This window comes from Calidris pugnax, unplaced genomic scaffold, assembly GCF_001431845.1.
Source record: "Calidris pugnax isolate Ruff unplaced genomic scaffold, ASM143184v1 scaffold70, whole genome shotgun sequence".
Classification (NCBI taxonomy): Eukaryota; Metazoa; Chordata; class Aves; order Charadriiformes; family Scolopacidae; genus Calidris; species Calidris pugnax.
The window spans coordinates 1,922,191-1,947,750 of NW_015090862.1; the positions used below are offsets into that span (position 1 = coordinate 1,922,191).

The 25,560-nt window shown below is 40.8% G+C and overlaps 2 protein-coding genes across 5 annotated transcripts in view; both read right to left on the reverse strand.

The window, feature by feature from the left end:
* Positions 1–1,852: 1,852 nt before the first annotated feature.
* On the reverse strand, positions 1,853–10,353 carry FBXL22 (F-box and leucine-rich repeat protein 22). The gene is made up of 2 exons (XM_014944436.1): positions 8,133–10,353; positions 1,853–5,474 (listed from the first exon to the last, which is right to left on the reverse strand). Exons 1-2 carry the CDS (start codon positions 8,633–8,635, stop codon positions 5,129–5,131), a joined length of 849 nt encoding a protein of 282 aa, XP_014799922.1. The 5' UTR covers positions 8,636–10,353; the 3' UTR covers positions 1,853–5,128.
* Positions 10,354–10,632: 279 nt separating this feature from the next.
* USP3 (ubiquitin specific peptidase 3) overlaps positions 10,633–25,560 on the reverse strand; it is an 89,075-nt gene continuing 74,147 nt past the window's right edge. For all 4 annotated transcript variants that reach the window (XM_014944433.1, XM_014944431.1, XM_014944432.1 and 1 more), the window contains exons 7-15: positions 24,873–24,986; positions 24,023–24,136; positions 19,874–20,020; positions 17,826–17,932; positions 17,582–17,662; positions 16,544–16,662; positions 16,260–16,373; positions 16,075–16,142; positions 10,633–14,313 (exon numbers count right to left, since the gene is read on the reverse strand). In XM_014944433.1, the coding sequence (XP_014799919.1) occupies positions 14,148–14,313; positions 16,075–16,142; positions 16,260–16,373; positions 16,544–16,662; positions 17,582–17,662; positions 17,826–17,932; positions 19,874–20,020; positions 24,023–24,136; positions 24,873–24,986 (1,030 nt within the window). In that variant the 3' untranslated portion in view covers positions 10,633–14,147. The remainder of the gene's footprint in view (positions 14,314–16,074; positions 16,143–16,259; positions 16,374–16,543; positions 16,663–17,581; positions 17,663–17,825; positions 17,933–19,873; positions 20,021–24,022; positions 24,137–24,872; positions 24,987–25,560) is intronic.

A 25,560-nucleotide genomic window follows, 5' to 3' on the forward strand; every position in this document is an offset into this window, starting at 1 on the left:
AAACATAACTAGAGAGAAACAGCTTGAATGTGCTGTAGGTGGCACCAGCCTGTCTCTCTTGTTTAACACGACTATTTGCTGTTGCTTATTTTTTGCTATACATGAGTGTACCTTACCTTATCTCAAGAAGCGCTCGCTCTCCCTGTTTTATAAGGCTCTTGCTTCTTGAAGCCTGTAGTTTCTGCTTCTTAGCCTGTTTTTACCCTGGGATTTCATAATTTCTTCTCTGCCAGCTCTGGTATTTCCAATCACTTTTCCCTACCTTTTTTTTTCTCTTCTTTCCCGCCTAGGAGGTACCTCCCTAACCCTTGGGGCTGGCAGAGAGCTGGGCAGCCCTTCCAAACAGGTCGGCCTGCTCCAGCAGAGAGATGAGCAGCCAGTCCCCAGACTGGAGGCAGGCAAGGTCCTTTAACTGGGTGAATCCCCACTCTTTCTGCAGCTAGAGGTAGTAGTGCTGGTTCTTCTCTAGAGCTGAAATGTAGCGGTAGGTGGAATTAGAGGGGACTGGTTAGAGCAGAGTCTATTTGTGAACAGTATTCTGCAGAGGACAAGTGAACAAGTGATGAGGTCAGGACTGGAAGTTTGATTTAGCTGTGTCAGTTACCTGGTTTGACTGGGTGATGGAGTTTAATGGCAAAATAACAGTGCTGCTGGTAAGGAAGCGCTGTTACCATTACTGTGTTACTGCAGGACTTTGTTTATCTTCCTTTACCTTATGGCCAGGTTGAGCTGTGGTATCACAATGGAAATCTGAAGAGTCTTCTGGATGTTGCTGTTCCTTATTGTGTAGGAAAAGGCACAAATGTCTGATAATGAAGTCGTTTTCTATTTGCATCTGATAAATTGACTCATCTTCCAAGTAGGCATCTTGGTTTGACACCTGTTGTTTTTTTAATACTGTCATAAAGTGATCGATAATGGGCCTTCCTCCCTCCATGCCTGGTGAGTTAGTGTGAAGAGTGAAAAATGTTTGGGTAATGTTAAGAGAACCTTGATGGAACTCAAATGGCTTGGAACTAAAGAAAACTGGTAATAATGGCATAAGTAAAACATTACATAATGGCTTAAGTAAAACATAATCACTATATACTTAATTTTCAAATTGGATTGCTAAGTAAGAAAATTTATTATTGATGCTGAAAAAATTTATCAACACTACTGTGTTCAAATTTTACCATGTCATGAACAAATTTCCCCATTCAAGGAGGGGAAGAGCAAAGTACTATTATTACTTTGAGCATTTGTACACAAATAGGAAAAGAAACCAAGCAGGAGAGTGTTCCAAGGCCCTTTTTAGCTCTGTAAAGTAAAAAACCCCACAAAAACCATAATACCACTGTGTGCCGTCCCTTGGCAAAAAAACTGGCAAAAAAGGATAAATAATCTGTAGGAATATGCAAACCTGCTTTCCTATCTTGTAGCTACTTGACAGTCTGTTTGGTGTTACATCTGTCATCACAGCACTTGGGAACTGGCAGCAAGATGAAGGTCTTTGGTTACTAATGTGACTATAGAGAATTCCTACCTTGTTCTGTCTTGTCAGCAATACGTGAAACTAGTGTTTTTTGCATGCCAGAATTGTGTATCCAAGGTAAGAATTGTGTCAACATCCCAACTTCTACATCAGAGTAATTTTGTTCAGTCTAGGGATGTGCTTCCCAAGTTGTAAATGCTGGGTTAGGGTTGCTGTTTGTCCTTCCTGTCTGTGCTTCCAGTTCTGTTCCTTCCTTTGTAGTGCATAAGGCTCCTACGTAAGTTTTAGGAATGAGTTAATGAAATGCCAGAGTATTAGTGGCAAGTTTGTCCTTCTGTCTGTGCTTCCAGTTCTGTTCCTTTCTTTGTAGTGCATAAGAGTCCTACATAAATTTTAGGAACGAGTTAATGAAATGCCAGAGTATTAGTGGCATACTGTTAAATAGCTTTCAGTTGTGAAGATGCAATAATTAAATTGTTTTATTTGTCTTCTGGGTGAGTGTTTCTTACAGATACTCATTCTGATCAAGTATTTCCCTGGCATTCCAGCTCAGTTTGGCTAAGTTTCTGTAAAGCTGTGATTTATTTCTTAGCTCAGCCAAATTAGAGGGTACCAAAGGATATCTGTGGATCAATTAACCAGGATGGAAAGGAGGAGTAAGTATATTCACTTATGTTGAGAGCTGTAAATTCCTCTTTCTGTTTTTGATGCACCACATAAAGAATATTCTCAGGAGTTCATAGGTGGCTCACCAGTTCTTGCAGAGGAAAGAATAAGCCATAGGAATGTAGTCTATTAAAGTATTTCTGCTGAGATTGTTTGAAACTTACCTTCCTAGAGAAACTGATTAGAAATATAATTTTACAGCACTACTCCTACAGTAAAAGTTGGCCTCAAGTGGAATTTTGATTGCTTGTTCCCTTTCTTTCTGTTCTAACATGAACGAAAGACAATATATCATTTGAAATAAATCTTTGTTGCAAGACTAGCAGAGGCATCAGAGCTGAGCGCTCTGTTACAACACCCCAAGCATTTTCTCCACATAGTTTTAATAAAAGGAGCAACAATATTGTAAAAACAATACAGTGAGAACTTGGAAAACAAAACCAGTTATTCCTAAGTAATTGAGGCCTAACTTCAGAACTTGTTTCTACAGTTTAGATGCCAGTGGGAACGGGGAAAAGGTCTGCTTTACTTCAGTAGTAGCTTTTCACACATTCTTTTTGTTTTAGAGCTACTACAGTCACGCTGTTCTCTAAATCTAAAGAAAAACATGTATCATGTTAGATATTTTTGACAACCTTCAATAATTTGTTAAACAGCAATTTAAGAAGTCACAAATCCTGTTGCTTGGGGGAAGAGGTAACTCTTGTAGTCTTCCAGTTATATAAAAGATGAAAATGCAGACAAGTACTAAGTCTGCAAAGCTAAACCTGTAGATATACTGTTAAAATGCAAAAAAGCTAATGGATTATTTTAAACCCTGATGGTCTGGATGTATTTGAACTCCAACAATGCAAATTCCAGTTCATGTGTTTTCAACTGGCAGATTTCCCCAGTGGTCTGTTCCTGGTGCAGTAAGATTAATTATGGATAATTGCAGAGCCCCTCGTGTAATGGAGACACAGGCTCGCTGAGGGGTCTGCACAGAGACTGCTGCAGTCACCAAGTCCTGAACAACTGCTGTGTAATGGAACAGAAACGTTGACTCTATTTTTTCCAAAAGCTAGTATTTCTAAATTTGCTTTAATTTTAAGGTCACTCTCAGTATTCCTGCTCTGTATGAGGTTTTAATTTCAAATGAAATCTTAACTGCTGTGGACTTCATAGTGATTTAAGCTGGAACTATTTGTGGTCCATAGTTTGTCAGACTGGCCTGTGTGCAGCCTTCTGTTTGACGTCTAAGCTGAGCTGACATCTGGCCTCTGGGGGAAACCAACTTATCGACAGCCAGATTTAACCATCTGTCAGCTTTTGTGAGCATAAAGTTCTTCAGCGGATTGTATTGAATGGGAGAGAGACTGAAGGTAAATACAAGTTCAGCTGCAGAGTCCAGAAGAGCAGGTAGGATTATGTATTATGGTGTGCTCTCCAGGAGTCACCATTCTGAACTCAGGTCAGAATTGCTGAACAAAATGAAAAGTAGCAGAAAGCAGAATTTGAGGACACGCTCCCACATAGAGTAAAGCACAGGGTTTGAGACAGGTTGCTTTTTAAAAAACGGGATTAATTCAGACTAGATGATCATAATGATTTTTCTGTGGTGTTATACTAAGACAGACTGAACAAATGGAACTCATGACCAGTGCCTGCAGGACAGTTGACACCGTAAGGTGGCACTCAAAAATGTTTACCTTTCCGTGGGCAAAAATGTTTAAGTGCATAAGGAGTGATGGAATGTGATGTTACCAGTCCCAAGGACTCAACACCACGACCAAATCCCACTGTGTTGTATCAAGGCAGATGTTATCCAGCAGAATAAAACTGCTCCAGCCTTTGGTGTCAAATTTTGTAGACGATGCCATAGCAACCCTTCATTAAAAAAAAAGTTTCACTTCATGTAGCAGAGCAGCATTGCAGGAAAGTGACAGCACTGTGGTTTGGGCTGAAAATAGCTATTTGTTTTGTACTTTGTGGTGAGAAACGGGTGTTTATCAAGATCTCTACTGAAGTGTGTTCCTAATTTAGCATTTAAAGCTACAGGCTGTAAATTACTGTTTTTTCCTGTAGGGTAGTTCTGTAAAATAGCATTTGTTCACACTGTGTTTCCTTTAATGTCAGCTTTCAAAAATAACTGGGTGTATCTTGGCAAAGTACATTCTGCAAAGGGTCAAACTGTGTTTTGTGGGCGTTGCCACACATCCCTCGTTAAGGCCAGACAAATCAGCTACAGGTGTTTATCACTGAGGAAGTGATGGTTGTGGGGCACTCTGCTTTTGCGAGGAAGATCATGGTGTGGGTATCACTCTGAGCGGATGGAATGACCATATGGATATATCCTTTAACAGAAATTTGTTAATTGCTCTTTCCCTGACATTTGTGTAAGTCATACAGTTACCCAGGCTGTGTCTACTGTGGGTTTATGCCTTTCCCATTACACAAGGAGTTTAGAAAGCAAGGCAGGGGGGTCCGCTCTGGACCTCATGACTCAATGAGAGGGTCTTCCTTACTCTTTGCATCTCAGGTCTCTGTGTGAATCATTATAACTCAATTTTCCTTGGTATGTTTCTTCCATGTATTTATTAATAAGATGAACCTTGCCGTCAGTCTTTGCTGTATTCCATCAAATTTATTGAACTCTGTCAGACAAATTACTACTTTACCTCAATAAAAGATACTGCTGCTTCTCTCTTCTGAGTGAGGTACATTCCACTCAGCCATGACAAGAGGATATCAAAATCTCAGTTTTTCAGCCTTAATAAGGTCTAGCATTATGTGACAGCAAGGCAGGGTTTTCCAGTTTCAAGGAACAACAGGTTTAAGCAAACAGGTTTTTTCCTTAAGACCATCCTGGTGGAGGTACAGACCTTTTCCAGTGCAGCCTTCACAAAACACATCAGCCACCTTTTTGGACTCAAAGCAACTGCTACTCAGGAGGAGAGTGGAAGCAAAGTAAAGCACCCACATTGACTGAGTTTATACAATTTGTTGCACTTAAAGCTGAACCAATTTTCTTGATGCTTTTTCAAGCATCAACTTTTTTTCTGGCTTACTGTCTGGAATCATGTTAGCACTTCTCTCTGCTCTCAGCGTTATTGAAGGACATTTTTCCCTGACTCTCTCCAGACCAGTTTGTGTTATGTTCCGGCAGAAATCCGCGTGGAGCGTTCGCAGTGATGCCCCGTAGAGGGTGACTGCTTCCAGTGTCCGGTCACTGATCCGCACACAGTTCTCCAGTTTGAGTGTCTTGAGGTTGGGGCAGCTCTTGAGCAGCAGCAGGATGCAATCGTCTGTGACATGGCCACATCCAGAGAGGGTCAGAGAGAGCAGGTTTGGACATCTGCAAACATGATCATTACAGGTGAGATGAGGGGAAAGATAAATAATGGAGCTCAGGAGGAGCTAGTATCATCAAGAATAAATATGAAAGTTACAAAAATACCTCCTGTTCCATCAGGAGAGGTAAGAATGCATGCGTAGGTGGGGGCATATGTGGACCTTAATGCTTAGCTTTACTAATTGCAAGATTTACCTTCTTTGCTTTTTCTGTGGGTAGCAACACCTATAGCTCAGCTGGCAGAGGGAGAAGGGGAGGTGGATGCCTGTTGAACCTGCAGCTGCATTGTTTTTTCTTAAGCAGTAGCAAGGAGCTGCGCTTCTCCCAGTGCAGGGAATGAAGACCCAGCAGAGGTGATTTACAAATCAGGATGAATTTGAGGACAATTGAGCGAAGAGGCTGTTGTGTAGACATGCCAAGCACAGGCAAGTAAGACACTCCTGCTCTTGATTTTACAGGGATTAATGGGTGTATTTCAGGTCCTTGGCTCTACTGAACAGGTGCCAGCACCTAAGAGTGTTGATGCTCAAACCCCACCCAACTCTTAAACCTTCCTTCAAATTATTGAAACTGGTAAAAACTCTTCTACTGTTAAACAATGAAGCAAATTGAAAAAGCTTTCTTTTTTTGTTGCTTGGGTGGACCTGGGAAAGTACAGAAAAGGCCTAGTCCAAGACAGCGTGTTGATGACTTACAGTGTCTTTGTGCAGACCCGTTATTAGTGGCTGTTGTGCTGAGCAGGCAAGTTTGCAGGTTGCAAAGCCTTTAGTGCAGTGTCTGCCCACACCTCTCTCGGGGGAGCAGCTCAGCTCTCCATCCATGTAGCTAAATGCAGCTTCATGTTTCTTGTTGGCACAGGACTCTCTGGGCTCTGTTGTTGCAGGGTAAATGTTACAGCACCGTTAGCCTACCTCCATCCTGTAAGAACTGTAAGGTGTCCGTAAGTGCCTCCATATAAATGTTGTGCTTACAGCCTGTATGGGGTTTAGGTGTACAACAGCCCTGGGGGCAAACAAGGGGCTCTGCCATCTCTGCAGTATGTTCTTCTGTCCTTATCAACTGGTAGGTAGTGCACTCCCCTTTCTTTACACCACCCCCCCGCTGCTGCCTGACTTCACCTTTTGCAGGGATAATAAAATGAGATCACATCAGCTGCATGAGCTTTTTTTCCCCATTCTTACCCTTTACACCTATGAACAGTTCGGAAAACAAATGTTTTAAAGCAGGCAAGGTCAAGAAAGGCTCCCCCACCTGCTATCTCTTGTGGCTTTGTCAGCAGAATAAAAGTATCTTTGCACAGAATGCTAGGAATTTTGTTGGGATAGAAATGTGTTCAATAGATTGCTGGAAAAAAAAAGTCAGGCACTTGTTTTAGGAAGGCTAAAATGGATGAGGTGGGAGGGAGGAGCATGTGGCAATATAAACTGTCATTTTTAAGAATTCAGTTTAAGTTGTGGAAACAAATCCATGTAAGGCTGAAAGGCTGAAGTTTTATGGACTTTGAGATTGCTCACTAGCTTGGCTTTGCTTTGGATTTTGTGCAGCAGCCAGTCTGGGGTTATGGATTCTGCAGAGGAAAAAGGCATTTCAACTATTTCTGCAGAGCTGCGGTCTTGTGTCCTCTTTCTGAATCCTAATTTGTGATGGCAAAAGAAATAGAACTAGTTAACGTGTGGCCTCGTGGCAGATATTCCAGTGCCAAAATCAGAGAAATACTTCCTCTTACACCTTCCTTTGTAGGCACAGATATGGCTCCTAATGATACTTTGATAATTAATCCAAATTTTTTAACAGTTGTTCTAGAACCGTTACTTCTGAAATTTTGTACTTGCAACTAAATGTTCTGGTTGGAATTTACATTTCAGTCCTTGTTTCAAGACTGCACTGTGGCAGTCAGTATGGTGTCCAGCCAGACACTGTCCTGTCAGTATCCTGTCATTTGTTGGTTGTTTTTTTTCAATTGTTACTTCCAAATAGCAGTTTTTCCCTTCCCTGTTGTGGCACAGAGCTGAAGGCTGGCTGTGGCACAATGGTGTGCATTTCTGACAGGCACTGGCCTGCACCTTTCAGCCCTGGTTTAGTGCAGCAGCCCCCTCGGTGGTACTGAAGCCCCAGGATTGGCTCTACCCCCTTTGCTCCTCCTCGCGTCATTTAAGTTTTCCTTCCTTAGAGCTGTGTTGTAGCAGTAAAGCTGTTCTAAGAAAGGGGGTGCACCCAGGGCTGCTTTTCCATAGTGGTATTTCTTTCCCTTTACTGTAGTTTATAAAAAGCTTAGATAGAGTTTAATTTCAGTATAAAAGTTTTGTTATGACATACATTCAAATGTCTTCCCTCTAGGCTCCCCCCCACCAGGACAATGCTTTGCACTGCCAGGACGTTTCAGTTAAGCAGCAGTTCAGTTGGCAGTATTGCACTTTCCGATATTAATTATTCATTCTTCAAAAAAAAGAAGGAAAAAATTAGGCTTAAGGAAAGTCAATATGAAGTATATACTATTGCCACTATAAAACCAACTTAACACTATATTAAAACTGCAAAGTCAAAGCACTCACGTACTCAGTGCCCCACTTCACGTAGGATGTGTGGAGTAAATAGCTCAGTTCTCATTGCAAGGCAGTTAACCTTTACAGTAACATGGAGTTTCACACCCAAAGAACGTACCTGTTGCAAACTTCTAGTAAAAAATCATTGACAGTGTTTTCATGCCTGTTACAGAAGTCTTTCTGGAAATTGTTTTTCATCCAGTCCTCAATGTTACACACCTTCACTCTCTCTGAATACCAGCAGATGGATAAGTATTTTAAAGCAGGTCCCAGGAGAAAATTATCCTTCTTTAGTTCCGCTGGAGAATGAAAGTTCAACAAAGACCACAGTAAAGGATCCTGAAACACTTCTAGCAACTTGTGACATGTTTTTGCTAAACTTTTCCTACTGTTTTTGTCCAGAAAAGAAAACAGATGTAGCAGGCATTCCCGATTCAGCTGGGTTATATGCATAGCCGGTCGGAGCGTGTTGGAAAGAAGGCAGTCTCTGGCCTTGTGGGATCCCAGCAGTGCTGGAGGGGGCTCAGTCACCAGGAGCCTGTTGCACATATATGGTTGTGGAATGGTGTTTATTTTTGGCCAACAACTGGTGTAGAAGCTAAGAAGAGGGAAAAGAAACATGCATGTATGAAACTGTTGTTCTCTTTCTACAAGGGAATGAAATGGGTATGTAGAATAAATAGCAGCACTTGACTGTCATGAAATGCTTCCTTAAAAGGGATTCCTTTCCTTTTAGGCACGCCTGAAGTTTAGCAGTGTTTTGTGCCCAGTTACTGAACTGGGGGCTGGGACAGGGGGTGCAGCTACAGCTGCAAGGACTGGGTTGTTTTTGCAGTGTTCAACAATTTTAGTCTTGAATTGGTTCATTGATTTTTCTAAGGTTGCACTTTTGATTTGTGTTCAAGGACTGATACTAGATAATGAATTTTCACGAACAGCTTGCAAATAGAGTTGAAAATTTCCCTGGGTGCTTTAAAGCACAGACAAAGGCTGCAGCTTCAGTTTCCAAGCCTCAGGCTAAGGGGCAGTTTCCAGCAGTGTTACTTGGCCAACCAAAGGGAGTGTTTGCCCACCTTTGCAGCAGGACAGTAATGGCAGGGGAAGGCGCGCGTGGGAACTGCAGGTCTATGTTTAGCTACTTGTAGGCTTGTGCTTTTAATAGATGTCTTCTATTAGCCTCAGTTTTACAAGTTTTCTTGTTTATGTTTTTGTTGGTTTAGTTCTGTCACTGGTTTTGGTGGGGAAAGGATATATAGAATTGTTGCTGGGAGTAAAAGTGTTTGTTTTCCAGTAAAGGGAGAAACGGTAGCAGAAAGTCTCTCCTAGAAGAAAAATACAGCTGGAGCAAATGGCAGGTTAGAATTAAAAGCAACAATGAACAGCCCTATAACTTCCATGTGTGTGAAATGAAAATGCTCAAGATTAAGGCAGTTTATGTCCATATTCTGTCTGGTATTAATACAGGAAAATTATACATTCAATTAATTAGTAGATAGTGACAGAAAAACAGCCTTGCAGAAATTTTTGTAGGGGCTTGTACATTGTCAGTAGCTGGGAGGTTTTATGTACCTATGCGTTACAGGGTTTGTTTCACTACAACAGGGCTGAATCAGACCAAAGTTCATCTTTTCCTTCTTACCGTGCGAATGCAATTTGAAATTCAACTCTGAAAAACAAGATTTGAAATTCACTTGCTTTAGCTTCTTACCTGCTTGAGTGTGTACTTACACACAGTGACTCAAAAAAATAGCAATTGTGGATCTGTTTAGAAAACTGCTAACTCTAAAGAATTATTCTATACAGTAAGCTGTGCTTAACCATTGCCAGTCTTTTTGGTTTCATTTCCTTTGCCATTTAATGTTTTCCTTGAAACGAGGAGGAGATTCCTGCTCTCCACCCACATTCAGAAACGGGCTCTGGCCAGCTCTGTCCCTCTGAAGCCACAGAGGGACAAGGCGGGTAGATGATGGCACGTACCAGGTAAGCCACTCACTGGGGAACAGCAGCTTAAATAGCGTGCCAGCGGTTCTTGGTCTTCATTCTTATACTAGCAGTTTTCAACTCTTACTCGGTCCCCTTCATCCTTTTCAGAACTTACCTTCATTTTTGAGCAGGTTTAAATAGTTGAGACTGCTCAAAGTTGCAATAAACACAGGAATATAATTTAAAAACCACCACCACACAAGCAAACTTGAGCGCCAAGGTTAGCAGTGCCAGGACAGACCCTGTAACCACACACAGGACACACACCGCCATCTGACATAAAAATTAACAGCTGTTAGGGGACAAGGCCCTGCAAAATTGAAGGGCAGGTCTTCTTTGGGTTTAGAAGCTACATTTTGGTAGAGGTGTTAAATAGTGGGAACACTTCCATTTGCTTTATTTATTTTTTTTTTACCCAGAACAAGTTAGAATACTCTGCCACCCGTGTTCAGAGGATTTACACCAATGCTATTTGGCAATCCTGTAGAAGGACAAAAGGAGTTTCATTTTCTAAGGAAAGGAGACACTTTAATGGCACGTTTTCCATAAACACACTGCATGAATGAGATATAATTCACATTCAACCTGGAAATGCTCCAGAAACACACAAGATGAGCACAGTCAGTAATCCTCACTGAAAATTACACACTAGATTTTAATGGTAAACAATTACAACTATGGCACTACAGTACTTGAGGATATCCTAAAGCACATTGGAATCAATTTTCAAGGTGCTGATTACCTCATCAGTAAGACACAGACACACCAGTAATGAAACATTGTTGGGGAAACTTTTGAACACCACGTGTTAGGCTTTCCATTGGTTTAGCAAAATCCTTATAAATGGCCTCCTGCTTTTGGTACAAGTCGCTGTCCTGGCCCATCTCCTCTCAGGCAGACTGTCACCACCTGGAAAGCACCTTCTGACCCACAGGAGCTCTGTTTGCAAGTGCCTTAGGGTTTCACATAACGCTGCACTTCACACCTGGCTATACAAAACCCTAAAGCAGAAGTATTCTGAGAGCTGGACATTTTGCAGGTTTGTTTTAGTAAATCTTGTCTCCAGTTGTATACGTGGCTAAACAATCACTAACAAAAGGACAACCTTCGATCAGACAAATTTTGGTGAAAAATATGCAAATCTTTGAACTGTAGAGAGCAGTTGTTGCTTGCAGAGAAGTTCACAAGCAAGAAAAAAAATTCTTGCCAGTTAGCGTGTACTACGATCAGCAGTAAGTAGAAAAGAAACATTTGGCTTAAATGAAATGAGATATCCCCCCCTCCCACAAGCTAGTAGATAAATATAGGATATACAAGTAAGGTTAAAAATGTAATACTAGGCCAGGTGCAGTATATGTTACTGGTTCAGTGCTCAGTTACTTTTTTCTTTTTTTTTTTTTTTTTTGACACCACACTGAATAGAATACAGTGGATAAGCAAAGTTCTCCACCAGGAAGAGAAATACTTGTGTTGCCACAACAAACTGTTCATACTGTCCATCTGGGTTTGCAGTGGGAGAAGTTAAATTAGGAAAGGATTTACAACGTACTTGTTCCAGCAAAGCATATGGCTGAGTCCTTATCACCACCTGCTGCAAGAACAAGACAGACCTGATTGCATTGTGTTCCCATGGCCGTGTCTCACATGGACCATGCTGGAGAGATCATATTGCCCAAGACCTTAATGTTACAGAGCAAGTGTTACTGAAAGGAAATACCGAAGTGAGAACATAACTCTGACCCAAAACAATTAACTGGAGAAGTAGAAGCTGCTTAAAATAAGTGAATGTTGCTAAAGATTATAAATTTAAGTTTCTAAAAATACAGAAAGGCACATTTACATCACTGATTTGCGAGAACACTGCACACACCTGACTACTGTAAGTTAAACTGCTTCTGGCCAATAGCTAGTTGTGTAATTTAAGCTTTGTATTCTCAAAACTGAAATTCTAAAGCAATCCAATCCAAGTAGCATGCAGAAAAAAGGCAGCTATAGATGGAATCTACTGAACTCCCCACTAACTGAAAGCAATAAGGCTGCCCTTCAGGGTAATAAACTGGTAAGATACTGCACTTGCCCCACACACCAATGAAGTCTCTCAAATACCTTTTTCTGCCTGTAGAAACGGTAACAGCTACCTATTCCCATTAGGAGAAAGGCTCTGGCTGCAAGAAACAGAGAAATGGTAGGTGACAAACTATCTACAATTTAAAGCAATGAATAGTTCTATTTATTGTTCAACTTAAGTAAAAGAAGACATTGTTATATATGTCACTTAATGTATCAAATAATAATCACAATAGGTTTTAACTAGTGTACAGTTTACATATTCATACACCATTAGCAATGCTGAATGCTTTCTGCACTTTTATATTAAGCCAATTTCTCTCTTTCCTGGGTGGAGATGCTGTGGAAAAGCTATGAAGAATGAAATTTTTAAAAAACCCTGATCATGATTTCTCTTTGTACTTGCCAGTGTACAGGCAGCAGGTGACACACAGCAGCAGGTTGAGCTGCGGTACAGCCTGTAGGGAAACTTTTAATGGTGTTCTGTGCTGTCTCTCAGAAGCATTAACTAGAAAGGATAATCAGATTTTAATTGAATTCTTGTGTGTTTTCAGACTACTATTTTACTGTTATCACAAGTAAAAGGCGCTGTCTGCGTTGACTCTACATTAAGTAAATTCTACTCCTACTGCCATGCTTTTGGGATTTTAGGAGTGTCCAGTTCCTTGCTGGGCACACAGGGGCATGCTAAAAGGATGGGCAGGGGACGAGAACTGTAGCATTTGTCAAATTCCAGGGGTTTGGGGGGGACTCCTGGCTTTTGCAATGTTGGTTTTCCTGTCCACCTTTTTTAAATCTTATTAGCTGACTTCCACTATCCAGAATGGCAGTACAGCTAAAATTCAACTGTTGGTTTGTTTTCTTAACAGAAGTTCTTCCCTGTTACACAGCCAAGTTCTAGAAATAGTATCATCCCTCCAGTGTTCATGTAGAGCCTGTACATAAAGATCCCACCCTGGGCCCGTGCGTCAATACCACAGCCAGACAACAACCTCTCTGGGCTCATCATCTCAGCCAGGCGGGCAACGCTGTGAAACTCAGCAGCTTCCCTTTGGTTTGCATTTGAACTGCTAAAACAACTGTCAGTTTTAAGAGAATGGCAGGCATTTAGTGGACAGGAGCTATATTTAGACCTAAGACTGTTCTCACAACCCCCAAACTTTACGGCTGTATTCCCAGTTCCCACCAGGAAGGAGGGCTGGGGTCCCACTACCAGGAAGTCTCCAAGTTTTCAAGCAAGTTAAGTGTTTATGATCAGATTTCAGGATGACAATCTAGAACAAGAGGTGTCTAAGGCAATTCAGGTTTAGTTAAAAAAACATAAATCTCAACACAATCTAGACATGTATATATTTTAAGATAATTTTTTTTTTTAAATTTGAAAGGGGGGGAGGGCAGAGCATATGTGAGGAATACTTGAATTAAGCTGCAGTATAGATACAATTAAACCAACTGTTTATTTACAATGATTCCTGAAAGCAGCCTGAATACACACCAATATAGCAGCAATTACCTGGTCTATTTAATGATGCCACATCTCCTCTCTTCTGCAGACAAAGAATGATTGTTCAGAGGTCACTGTTTAGTTTCTTGCACGAGGGAAAATAGTACGTGCAAACAACTCTTTGATTTAAAGAGATTAAATCATGTCTACGCAACAGCTGTGACAACAGCATGAAGTTGTATTGCTCTTCATAATCAGAAGCACATTTATCTTGCTCGTAAGGAGGATAGAAAGCTTCTCTGATGTAAATGTGCCTTTAGAAAGTGAGAACTGAAAACATTAATATAAAAAAAGTCAAATAACTAAGTATTTCATGAAACTATATATATAAAAATTGAGTTATCACAACTAAAGCAGCAAATCAAAATCTGCTGAGGTTTTCTGGTATAACTAAAAAAAAAAAGTTAGTTTGTGTCCAAGTTCAGTAAGTCAAATGCTACCATTGACACAACAAAACTAAAACCCACAAGAGGAAATTGAAAAGTGCACAATGAAATTAATAGTCTTGGATCAAGTATTTATGGAAAAATGGAAATGTTTTGTCCGGTGGACTTGATAAGTGAGAATTAGAAGGAGGTATTAAAGTTTATCTGATCCAGATTTGGCTTGCCGTTCCACGTAGAAGAGGATGTAGGCCTTGGCCTTTACCACAGTCTCCTCGTCGGTCAGAGTTACAGTACTGTCGTTGAAGTGGAACCAGCGGCCCTCGTGCGCGGCGTACGCGGTGTAATGTCCAGAGCCAACGCTGCCGCGGGGGGGGAGAGAAAGGACAGTCAGGAGGAGACACAGCAACACACTCTCTGATGTACTTGCTGTTCGGGCTACGAGACTTTCAGGAACCAGGGGAAGAAAGGACCTGACAGCCCTCCACAGCAGTTGGTAAGATGCAGCCCTTCTTAATCTGCGGGGCTCAAAAGTTCCCTAAAGTATTTATGTTAAGTAAAATAATCTTTACTGGGATGAGCTGAAAGGGGTTTTACATATGAATTTATTACCATCCCATAGTACTTGTGCAAGCAAGGCTTCCTGCAACACTGAACTTCCATGTTTGCCTACATAAAGATCAAACCCATTAGTATTCAAGCATTAGCTATAAAAAATTCACTATGCTCTATTTTCAGAAATCTTCCCTATTTATGTCTTACAGAGATCGTGTAGTCTAAATATAATCAAAAGCACTCACAGCAAAACTAATCCCAGAATACCAAGAAGAAAAATTTTAAAGTTCATCTTAAACAGATGGAGCTGTATTTCTTGAATGTAACGTACCAGAACTACAAACCCATCCATTTTCATTACCTTACCACCCCAAGAGGGGCCTGCTTTCACTTGCTTACATGTCATAACACACGCTCAATATTTCCAACTGTCTAATTCCATTCTAATCATGACCAGCTTTCCTTTGCTGTCCATACAGCTTTTGATGACTGTGAAGCACCAGTCAGACACGCTGTGGTGCTACAAGGGTTGCCTTTAGTAGTTAGATGTTTTCTTTAAAAGAGTCCAGACCTTTACTCTTGAGAAAGCAAAAAGAGGGGCTTTCTGGACAGAACTTCCTTTTTCTATCTTTGAATTAAATTCAGGTATCAGCAAGGTTTTAATTAATAGGGTGTAGTTTCTTTAAAAAAACTCCTTTTGCAGCTCATGCCCATAGAGTGATTGCCTGAACAACAAGAACACATTTCTCTCAGCATAAACAGTCATTTTGTACCTACTACTGTTACTCTCAACAGATCTCTCCAGGGCTGGGAAAAGTGGAAGAAGAAAAAAAAAAACCAACCAGAAAAAAAGACACAAAACACACCCAACAACTTTAGGTCAGCACGTGAACCCTAGGCAGGCTTGTGGCGTGCCTGTTTGTTAGTGTTCACTTTGAAGTTCACTCCTGTAGGAGAGAAGGTAAATACAAGATAGATAGCTGCTTCCAGTGTGCCAGTCTCAGGTCTACATGCACACGCACTCTGGTGGCATAATAGTGTACATGTGCCTTTCAAAGTGAATAAAAGAGAAAAAAATATTTCATATTTTTGAAAAAAATATTTCAAAATGATGTCTTAACTTCTGGAGGGCCCCTGGATTCACTCGGTTGGTTTAGAGCTTTCTGGTCCTAGAGGAACTAGCACATGTGCCTTTCAAAGTGAATAAAAGAGGAAAAAATATTTCATAGTTTTGAAAAAAATATTTCAAAATGAGGCCTCTCTTCTGGAGGGCCCCTGGATTCACTCAGTTTAGAGCTTTCTGGTCCTAGAGGAACTAGACTATTTTCATTCTGTCTCACACTTCTCATTATCCCCAAAGATGGCCAGTGGGCACTCACAGGAATAACTGTACAGATCTATCTGAAGTTAATTCAGCTTAGTTCCATCCAAGTTTATAAACTACTGCTTATTTCCACCAGTAAAAATACAGACATTTACTAGGGACAGAAAAACCGTAAATTAACTCTGCACGTGCCTCAGTGGGGAGCAGGTCTGTGCCAAGCAGCAGCCTTACCCCGTGTACTCACCCCGAGCCGTGGTGCACAACAACAGCCGCCAGGTCGTACAGGCAGCTCTCCGGGCCACTGTTCTCGGGCTGTGGTTTAAAAGACAGAAAACTCTTCAGATCTCAACAGCACCTACTATAATTTGTTATAAAAAACCATATACTGTGGAACAAATTTCTACAGCAAGTATCAATGAGTCTTCATACCTCTAACAAGTAGCATTTCATGTCTAGGCCTCGTAAAGGAAACTCAACATATGTATCAACCTTGTTTCTCAGATATGCCGTCCAGTGAAATCGTTTCAAGTGTAAGCATAGCACCTGCAGGGTTCAAAAAACAAAGGAGAAGGATGCATTAGAGAAAGAGGTGGAATTTAGAGCTGGACATTTGCAGTAGCCTATGGCAGGGTTAGGTGTTGGGTCTACTAAGGGCTGAGTTGTTATTTCCTTTGACACATTGTCGTGCTGTTATTTTTCATGCTTAGACAAACCTTTGGTAGTTTCTGAATCCAGAATTTTTTGGTGGACTTCTGTTTCTTTTTGCATTTGTGACACATATACAGCTCTGTCTCATCAAGTTCTTCCAGGTCTGTAAAACTGCGAAGACAATCTACAAAAAGAACAAGATACAAAAAAACAGAACAGCAAGATAAATAAACCTGATTCAAGACGTGATTTTTGTCACATGAAATGTAACAAATACAGCACTATAGAGAAGGTGTGCTCATCTGCTGCGCCATTCTAGTTATTGTATACATCTGTGCTACAAAAAGCTGTCTAATGATGTGTTGTAATACAGTAACATGTCAGAACATGCAGCATTCCCTGTTCCTTCAAACATCGTTACAGACAGTTCAAGAGAAAAAAGGCATTCATGAAATAGCCATCTTTCAAACAAGATTCCCTCCAACATTCAACACAACTATTCTAATGAAACTAAATTACTTTCTAACAATATTCAGCTTTTAAAAGGTGATTTGGTTTCAAGGCATAAAGTAGACACAGAAGGTAATGGGGTTTTGATTATTATTTCTCAATCTGCAGCAAGTACATTCACAAATCTGTAAAAATGAACATCCTTTAAAACAAGGTCAGTAACAGCACTAGTGCCCAACTTCACAGGATTGTAATTCTGTTGTTTAAAAAGCAGAACACCCCAGAGCCATCCTTATGCTGCTCAGCACAGCGCCTCAGCAAATGCCAGCAGACCACAATGCAGATGAGCACGGCTTGGTAACACTGAGGTACATTAGAAATACTCTGACCACAAAGAAACACCTCTGCTGGAATCCTCCTGGATATTTGGCTGACTTCCTGAAGCATTTCTCAGCTCTACCACAGTAGAATGTCAATACACAGTCACTGGGGTAAAACCTGTATCGGAAACTACTTTGGTACCTTCTACCACAGAATCTCATAAAATTAGATGGCATGTGGCACCAAGTCACACCCTGGGTGAAAGCCTGGCTCCTCTGAAATAGATACTCTTAAGAGTCTATACTCTTAGTTTGTTATCCAAGCACTCTTACCTCGTAGTGTGCACATTGGTCCATTTTCTTGATTTTTAGTACGTTTGTTTCTGAACTGACTTGGAATATCTAGCGAAAGGTCTAGAAAACAAAGAGAAAATAAAATTTAGGGCTGAATAAAACAATGCCTAATCTTTTCAGGCTAAAACTCTGGTTCAGTCATGTGACATCTAACTATATCAAGGTCCAGATTCATTTTTCTGCCTTAAGTCACATGGTATTTGGAAAGCAAGAGGCACCTTACCTAGGAATGGGTCAAACTTTCTAGATTCAGTCCCACATATTAGGCAGTTGACTTCATTTTGAAGAATGCCTCCAAAAATGGCTGTGACGACAGTAGACGCTCCATTTCTAGACAAACCACATCAGAGAGGTAAAGTCAGTCAGGATGTCTCAGATTCATTTTCAGTACCTGTCACATGTTCACTGTTACAGCTCTCCGCTGCTCCACAGAGCGGTGGTGTCCGTGTGTAACAAACAGTGACCAAGTTCATCCCCTGGGCATTTCATTCACCCCTGAATTTACAGCGCAAGCATTTAGCTGCTCTGACTCTTCTGCTTTATCTTGTACCCGAAAATGCGTGAACCCCGTATGCTCTAAGCAGGTACTTAACATGTCAGTGTTGAAAATGTTCCAGTTGATTGCATTGCTGCAGCGGAGAGCTGATGCTCACAGGGGTACAGTATTTTAACCCTGTAATTAAGGCTGTTTCTGAAACAAAAGTTGCTTCTTTTAGGTAGGTCAAGCATAATTTTGTTTTAATTCTGTACCCTTTGTTACAAGTAATTTTGACTACTCAAGTATATTTCTGCACTTCACTTGCAAAGACAGCTTAAGCTGCATTGAGATAACGAGAAACATTATCTCAGCTTTCAAATTCTCTGTGCTTTCATTACTCTCTCAATCATTTTGGCAGATTACGTAATGGATTTATATCTCATAGTCCAATTTAAAAAAATCAAAACAAAGTATTTTTAAGGTATATTATTATTATTATACAACTGCTTGACTTGCTAGTTTGTGCTTGCAGACGTGACACCACAAGCCTGCAGAAACTTGTGTTCCTTATCTGCACTCCACCTACATCCTTAAAGTTACTTTGAACACTTCTGGGTGAGCAGAAGGAAATGGCTACCCAAAGAAACCAGCACTCGAGGAGTGCAGTCACAGCCTGCTTAGTACTTTACTGTAGGCATTTAAGTGTATGTGGCATTAATTTGCCCTTGACAGAAAGCAGCTTACTCCACCTCACCATGCGTGTCAACAGCCATTCTCAAGACCAATTTGCAGCAGATATACAAACAAAGTTTAAATTCTCCTTGGGCTTTGACATTCAAAATGTTGAAAAAGCAAAATTAGTTTAGTTTTCAAATACACTTTAATTCTAAGAACATTTTAGGATTTCTTTGTGGGATTTTTTTAAGCATCAGCAAAGCAACATAAATGTGGTAAAAGACACCATCTGAACTCTAGGCTTTCCCTGATGAAGTACCTATAAAATTCTGCATCTCTCAGCTCTGTATACTCTGTCCTAGTCAGAATAGGAAGGGAAAACTCCCTCAACTCTTACATAGGGCATCCAAGGACTAAGGGATCCAATGTCCAGGCTGAACTGACTTAACTTTCCTTCCTGAAGCAAATTAAAATGTTTTCTCTCTGTGACAGTTTCAGTCTGAGAGAAAACACACCTGGGGCAGAATTCAGAAACAACAGTATTTTGAGGAGCACAGAAAGAGGAGTGAAACACATGGATTACCTCTGTTTCAAGATGTAACAGCAACATGAAAATCAAAATCACCAGGAAAAAAGCAAAAGCTTTAACTGTGTCAAGTGATACACAAATTTAGCAGGATTATCTGCAGGGAAATGGACTCCAGCCTGTAACTGCACGGCTCACTCCATGGGCCAGGAGCTCTGCTGACAATTTAAACCTACAAGTACTTGGCCATCTTTTTTTGCTCCTGTATCATTCGGGCCATCTGTCACCCCAGGACGTTGAGATATTGTCTGAACAAAGAATTCTATGTGGGTATAGAACAGAAAATAAGGAGTTCTTTATTTCTAAAAGACTAATGAATTCTGAGTGTTCACAACTGAGCCTGTATGCTCCCTTACACCTATGAAAATTGCTGATCCTTTTGAAAGGAAGCACATGCTATGGGGTGCTAATCCTTTATAACCTGCAGCTTTGTAATCGTAACCTTTACAGAGGCCCTAAGGAGAACTTAAGCAAGGAACCATGAATTTGAATGTTTTGAAGAAATTAAAAAAAACAAACCACCATTTCTTACATGCAACATTTGTTGCTTGCAGACAGACTAGAATTTTCTTGCAAAATTACTGAACGTGAAACACCATTGAAGCCACCCTGGAGTTCCAGGTGTAGATGGTCCAAAAGGTAACGCATGAACTCGTGGGCATCCTGTTGCTGGTACCCCCTTAAGAGAAAAGGAAACAACAGCGATACAATCACCAAATAGACAGGTTGCTTTAGTGCTGACACACAAGAGAGCACCAGAGCCACATGAAAGAACCTTTGCTTGTTCAATAACACTGAGCAGACTTCGCAGAGACATTCATATTTTGTGCAAAAAAAGTTGTCTAAGTAGCCTTTGGAACCGTACGTGATTTTGGTTCTTCACAGCTCACTCGCTCTCTGTGCATCTCTTTTTGAGAATGGAGGAACATTTAATCATATACATTTCAGATAGGAAGAGACCTTTTAGAAAACAACAGGGAGCAGCAGACACATAACAGTTGCTCACATATTTAGTTAACATGAAATTCAGTCTGTGCTAGTAACATCCTAGGACTCATATACACGGTAATTGAAAATACACAGAGTAGTAGCAGTGAATTCCCCTCTCACTCAAAGCACGTCTCATTTCTCTTTGTTATTGGCTATATTTGATCAGTGCCTCTGCAGAACTGTTACGAATCAGGTTCAGGCAGCAGAGTATTCATCCCTACTCTGAAACTACTATAAATTACGATCAATATATTGACATTTCAAACCAGCCAAGATTCAAAAGGACACCACAAAATGCATTGTTCACATGGGATTCAGAGTCAGTATTTCTGAGTGGTTTTTCACTTATCCACTGATCCCACTCATTTTGGCAAGTCCAGGTGTTTGCTTGCCTGGTTGTTCCCCTCCCCACCAAAGCCAGGAATTTAATCTTTGGGTTTGTTTTCCACGTGCATCTTTCATCAACAATATGAAGTCTGAAATAACTAGAATGGAAGGGAGATTTCTTTCCTCTTCTAGGGTGAGATCTGTAGCCACGCTCAGAATTGCACACCTCCCCTGCATGACCCACACAACATTTATTGGGAGAGCAAAGTAATGGTGGGGTATCCAAAGCATCTCTTGGGCATTTGGATTTGGTAGGACTCCAGTCTCAGATGTGCCAGCCATCAGCAGCAACGCTGCTCAAAGAGTCACCATTATTATCTCACCACTAACAAACCTAATCAAAGGGAACAGAGGAGCCAGCACAGTAAAATATGCCTTTAAAGTTATTTAAGCTAAATCATGCATCAAATTTAACAAACAACTGCTGTTCATTTGCTGTAAGATGTATGCTGAGATGAAGTCAGAAAGCAAAAATAATGAAACAGTGAAAGCTTTGTGCAACACTGACATAATTATGTGCAAGTCTTTGTAGGCCAAGTTACAAAAATCCCTACACAGTAGAGCTGGCTTTCCTCTTCCTCTTGTCCATTCTGTTTCGCTGCTTCCTCATGCCTCCTCCTCACTATTCCACCTAAGTAACTGTCACAGAGGAAAGTCTGGCAAAGAACAGAGATGTTTTTTATGCTACTGCTGAGTGGAGGGAAAATGTCAGTAAGAGTCATGGCACAGTACCCAGAGTGGGAGAGAAATGAGAACAGCTTTGGTGCAAGGTAAGTCCACAGTGTGAGGCCAGTGTGCTCAGTGAACAACACAGGTACGTCCTACAAAAGTATTGCTAGGAGGTAACAACATAAAAATGACATAAAGCCTTTTCATCTTGTAGAATTATAGTAATGTTTTCTTCCAAACTAGCGTCCTTAAAAGAAATCACCAAGTTTGTAAATAGATCTTACAGCACCCTGAAAAACATCCGCAGCACTATTTACCTTTTACAACAGAAAAAATGGCACACAGAAACACTGCTTGCTTCAACAGGCAAGAGTTCTGTACAGCCAAAAATAGGACTTACTCTCCCAAAGTTGCAAAATAATTATATGTTACTATGAAACAAGGTAGTAAACCAGAACTCGGCTTCAAAGCTGCATGTTAACTGAGCACACTGTAGGATAACTGTGAAGTTGCTGAGGTAACACAGGATTCGCTTCATTTACTGAATACAGATGTCTTCGATTAAATAAACATACAGGCAATCATAATACACAGCTGAAGACGAAATTTATGGAAAGGCTTTGCTTCAGACACCTTTTCAATATTCCTCACATAAGAGCTCTAAAGTATATGGCACCCTTGTTCTGCAAAAATTGGATGAAATAACCTTTGGAATCGTTCCACATTGTTGGTTGTGCTCCTGGTGCACGTGTTTGTACTTGCATACAAATATGTTAATTACAGATGAAAGATTTTTTGGATTTGTTAAAAAGCATAAGTATAGATACAGATCTTTTAGAACATGATGATATGGACGATGCACTGTTTAAAATAAAATATGATCTAAAAGCCCCTCGGCAAAGAATCATAGTTTCTCTGATAGCCAGCTTGTGTAGTAAAACTGATCTCCATCACCTGAAGCAATTCAGTTGAAGCCCACCTCTGACATCCCTTTTCCTACCGGCAACAAGAGGGGATACAGACAGAACACTTCCTGGGAGAACAGAGCACGCTATTGACACAGCGGTAAATCAGCAAAATACACATCTTGCAACTCAGCCACGGAGGGCAGCAGCACCAGGGTTTTTTTTCTATAAGGTTCTGTAAGAAGAACAGCACTTGCAGCCTTTGGAGGCAGGCACAATGTGCCTTTAACAACTGAAATCTCTTTGAGCTAAAACAATTAAACCAGGGTACCAAGCACATCTCCTCCCCCTGCCCCACCACCTCAGGCTTCCCAAGCACAAGCCAAGGTGGCTGCTTTGCCCTCAACGTGCTACTGGCTCTGGCTTTCATGTGTTTGTCCACCCACCTCCTCCCAAACTCACAAGACACACACAGGGTAAAACTAGAATTGTTGCATCGTTAGCTTTTACAAGGTACAATTAAGCACTAAACAAATTTAAATTTTCTCCCTGAATCACGTGGGAGAACGGATCTACTGAGCAGATGACTATTCTCCATGTGATTTAATGAATTTTCTAGTCAATTAATCATGGACATGTTAAAGGGGAATAAAATGGGGAAGAGAAGAACCCCAACAAACAGCACTTTTTCTTTTAAAAGCTGTGATAAAACCCACAGTGCTGAAAATTTGCTTGAGGAACTTTAATGAACTGGTTTCTCACTGAATCTAACAAGAATTAGAGTGAAGGCTGTAATAGGGAAACTGATCACGGACATTACTGATGATGCTCATTTGCCTATAATGTTTTGGTCACTGCTTGCAACTACTGGTATTAAACTTCCTTGATTCTCATAAGCCAAGTGAAACATTTGGCAGTGTGAAGAACAGAATAGATAGATTTGTTATTCTGGTTACTCGTTGAGTAGATGTGTTCACAGCATCTTTTCAGCACTGCTGGAGATGTAACAGATAACAGAACATCTTTACTACCTGAGAACATGGAGCAACTTACCTTCATCACAATATTTCCTAACAGGTTTCAGTGCTCCTTTGAAAGAGGTTCAGGGGCCAGGACAGGGAGACCTTGGAGAGGAACGATACTTTGATTTACTTGGGTAACCTTCTTTTTCCCTTTCTTTTATTGTCTTTTCTGTCAGTATGGGCACAGAATGCCTATTATGCACAAGATTTTTTCTTATAGCCCTTATCTCATGTCCAGCTGGTGGCTACTGTGTTTTCAGAGAATCAAGGAAGTTTCAGCCAGTATGTTTGCACTTAGGCCTGTAGGTGTTGTACCTTTTTTAATCTGACTACACCACTCTCTTACCGCAGCCAAGCTTGAGTTCTGTCAACACCACACACTTGGCACTTACCTACCAGTCATTATCTTGATTCTTCTGCCCTTTGGAGCACTGGCTTAAAGGTACAACTACTACTATTTTAGTATTTGAGACGTTTGTCCTCTCCAACACTGCTACAAGTAGCATGTAGTAGAAGGGTGGGGGAAAAAAAAGCACTACCGATGAACACAGAACTGTCAATCAAAGTGAAGATCCTTTTCAAAGCGTATTTCGGGGCGTAGGGGAAAGCCGCATCGAGTGCATCCCGCAGATTCAGCAGATTTTAGAGTAGGGCACCAACAATACAAGGTTGCAATCAAGATTATTGTTCTTATTCTACAAAACTTACCTAAAATTTGGCATGATTTTCCAAACAACGTAAAATAAAGACTCTGGACTAAATGCAGTTTGGCTTCCTTGCCATAAAGCACAGAGTGTTTTTCTGAATTCTTCCACCAAAGAACTGGAAAGAAAGTAAAAGCTGGTGGTTAGTATGGGTTTGTGTTATAAAAGTTGCAGGTTTGCTAGCTCAATGATACAAATATTAAACATCACTTTCATTAAGACTGTAAGGACTGAGTAAATACCCTTTCTACTATGTCCAAAATCCTACCTACAGCAGTGAAGAGAGACACAGGTTAGGAAAATTACATTTCAGATGTTGAAGACTCACCTGGAAATCTCTCCACCTTTTGCCATTTTACTGCAGGCTCTGCTAACATCATCCCCTTAATACTTGCTCAGACAAGCTACAGATTGTGAATCACTTACTCTGGAGTTTTTTGGTTTGTTTTTTTCCTTTTGTTTTGTTTGGGGGGGAGGTGTTGTGATTTTTGTTTTGGTTTTTTTTTTTTGTAGTATGTTCACTCACAGATGTAACCGTATTTTAGCTGTAATTAATTAACATAATGTCTGGAGCACATATAACTATACCTAGCACTTCTTAACGTTACTTTTAAATGCAGTTAACACTCTGATGTATCCAACTGCTTCCCTCCTGCAGCACCAAACCTATATAAGCAAACTGAAAGGGATACAAGGTGGGATTTTTGGCATAGCCAACTGTTTTTCTATGACTCTGTCCCCCTATGAATCATTTTTCTACGGTTCTGCAACCCCAAAAGTGTATGATGGCTCTACTACCCAAGCACTGGCTGGTTTCCATACAGTTCAGTGCTACCAAGGAACATGCAGCTTACACGTTGTTATCCCCCTGGCTCCTGGTGTGGTAAGTTCTCCTGCCTGCTGTCTTCCCATTCCTCAGCTCCACAGCAGGCAGCTCTTTGAAGTAACAGCAGAACTGCTGAATGTTACTACGGAAAAAGGAAAAATGAATTAAATCCTTAAAGGGCAGAGAACAAAGATAGCATTATGTATTCTGGAGCCTGTTCTTTGAAATGCACTGTTCTTCATGCAGTGATAGGTGACAGCAATCACAAACAGTTCAAGATACAAGAAATACTGTAGTAAATACTCATCTTCTGTAAATGACTGAGCAGGTCTGTAAATATCATCATCCCAACTACCTGAAATAATTACATTTTGGCTCTGCTTTGACTAAGAGATACCATGACAGATGGAGGTATTGGAAGGCATTTCCTAACAAACCACACTGCATCTGCTGAGGAGGTTAACTCCATGCCTACCACCACCTATCAATTCTAACCTCTGCTACCACCCTCCCAGTAATGGAACATGTGCCTCAGCTCCTGCCAGTGAACCCTGAATGATGGAAAAGAAAATGGAGACTGATTAGTCCTGCTGCTCAGAATGGAGTCCTGAGTCCTGCCTGACTCAGTAGTCTCCCAGTGAAGCAGGCAAATTCAGAAATGCAAAAGGACGATTAGAGAGCAGCAGTGATCTTGGCAGCAATTAAATGAGGTCTAA

Coding starts and splice junctions, on each gene's coding strand:
- FBXL22 (XM_014944436.1), bottom strand. CDS start 8,635: ATGTTTCTTTTCCCTCTTCTTAGCTTCTACACCAGTTGTTGGCCAAAA. Junction 5,475..8,132: donor TTACTAGAAGTTTGCAACAG/GTACGTTCTTTG, acceptor TCATGTTTGCAG/ATGTCCAAACCTGCTCTCTC.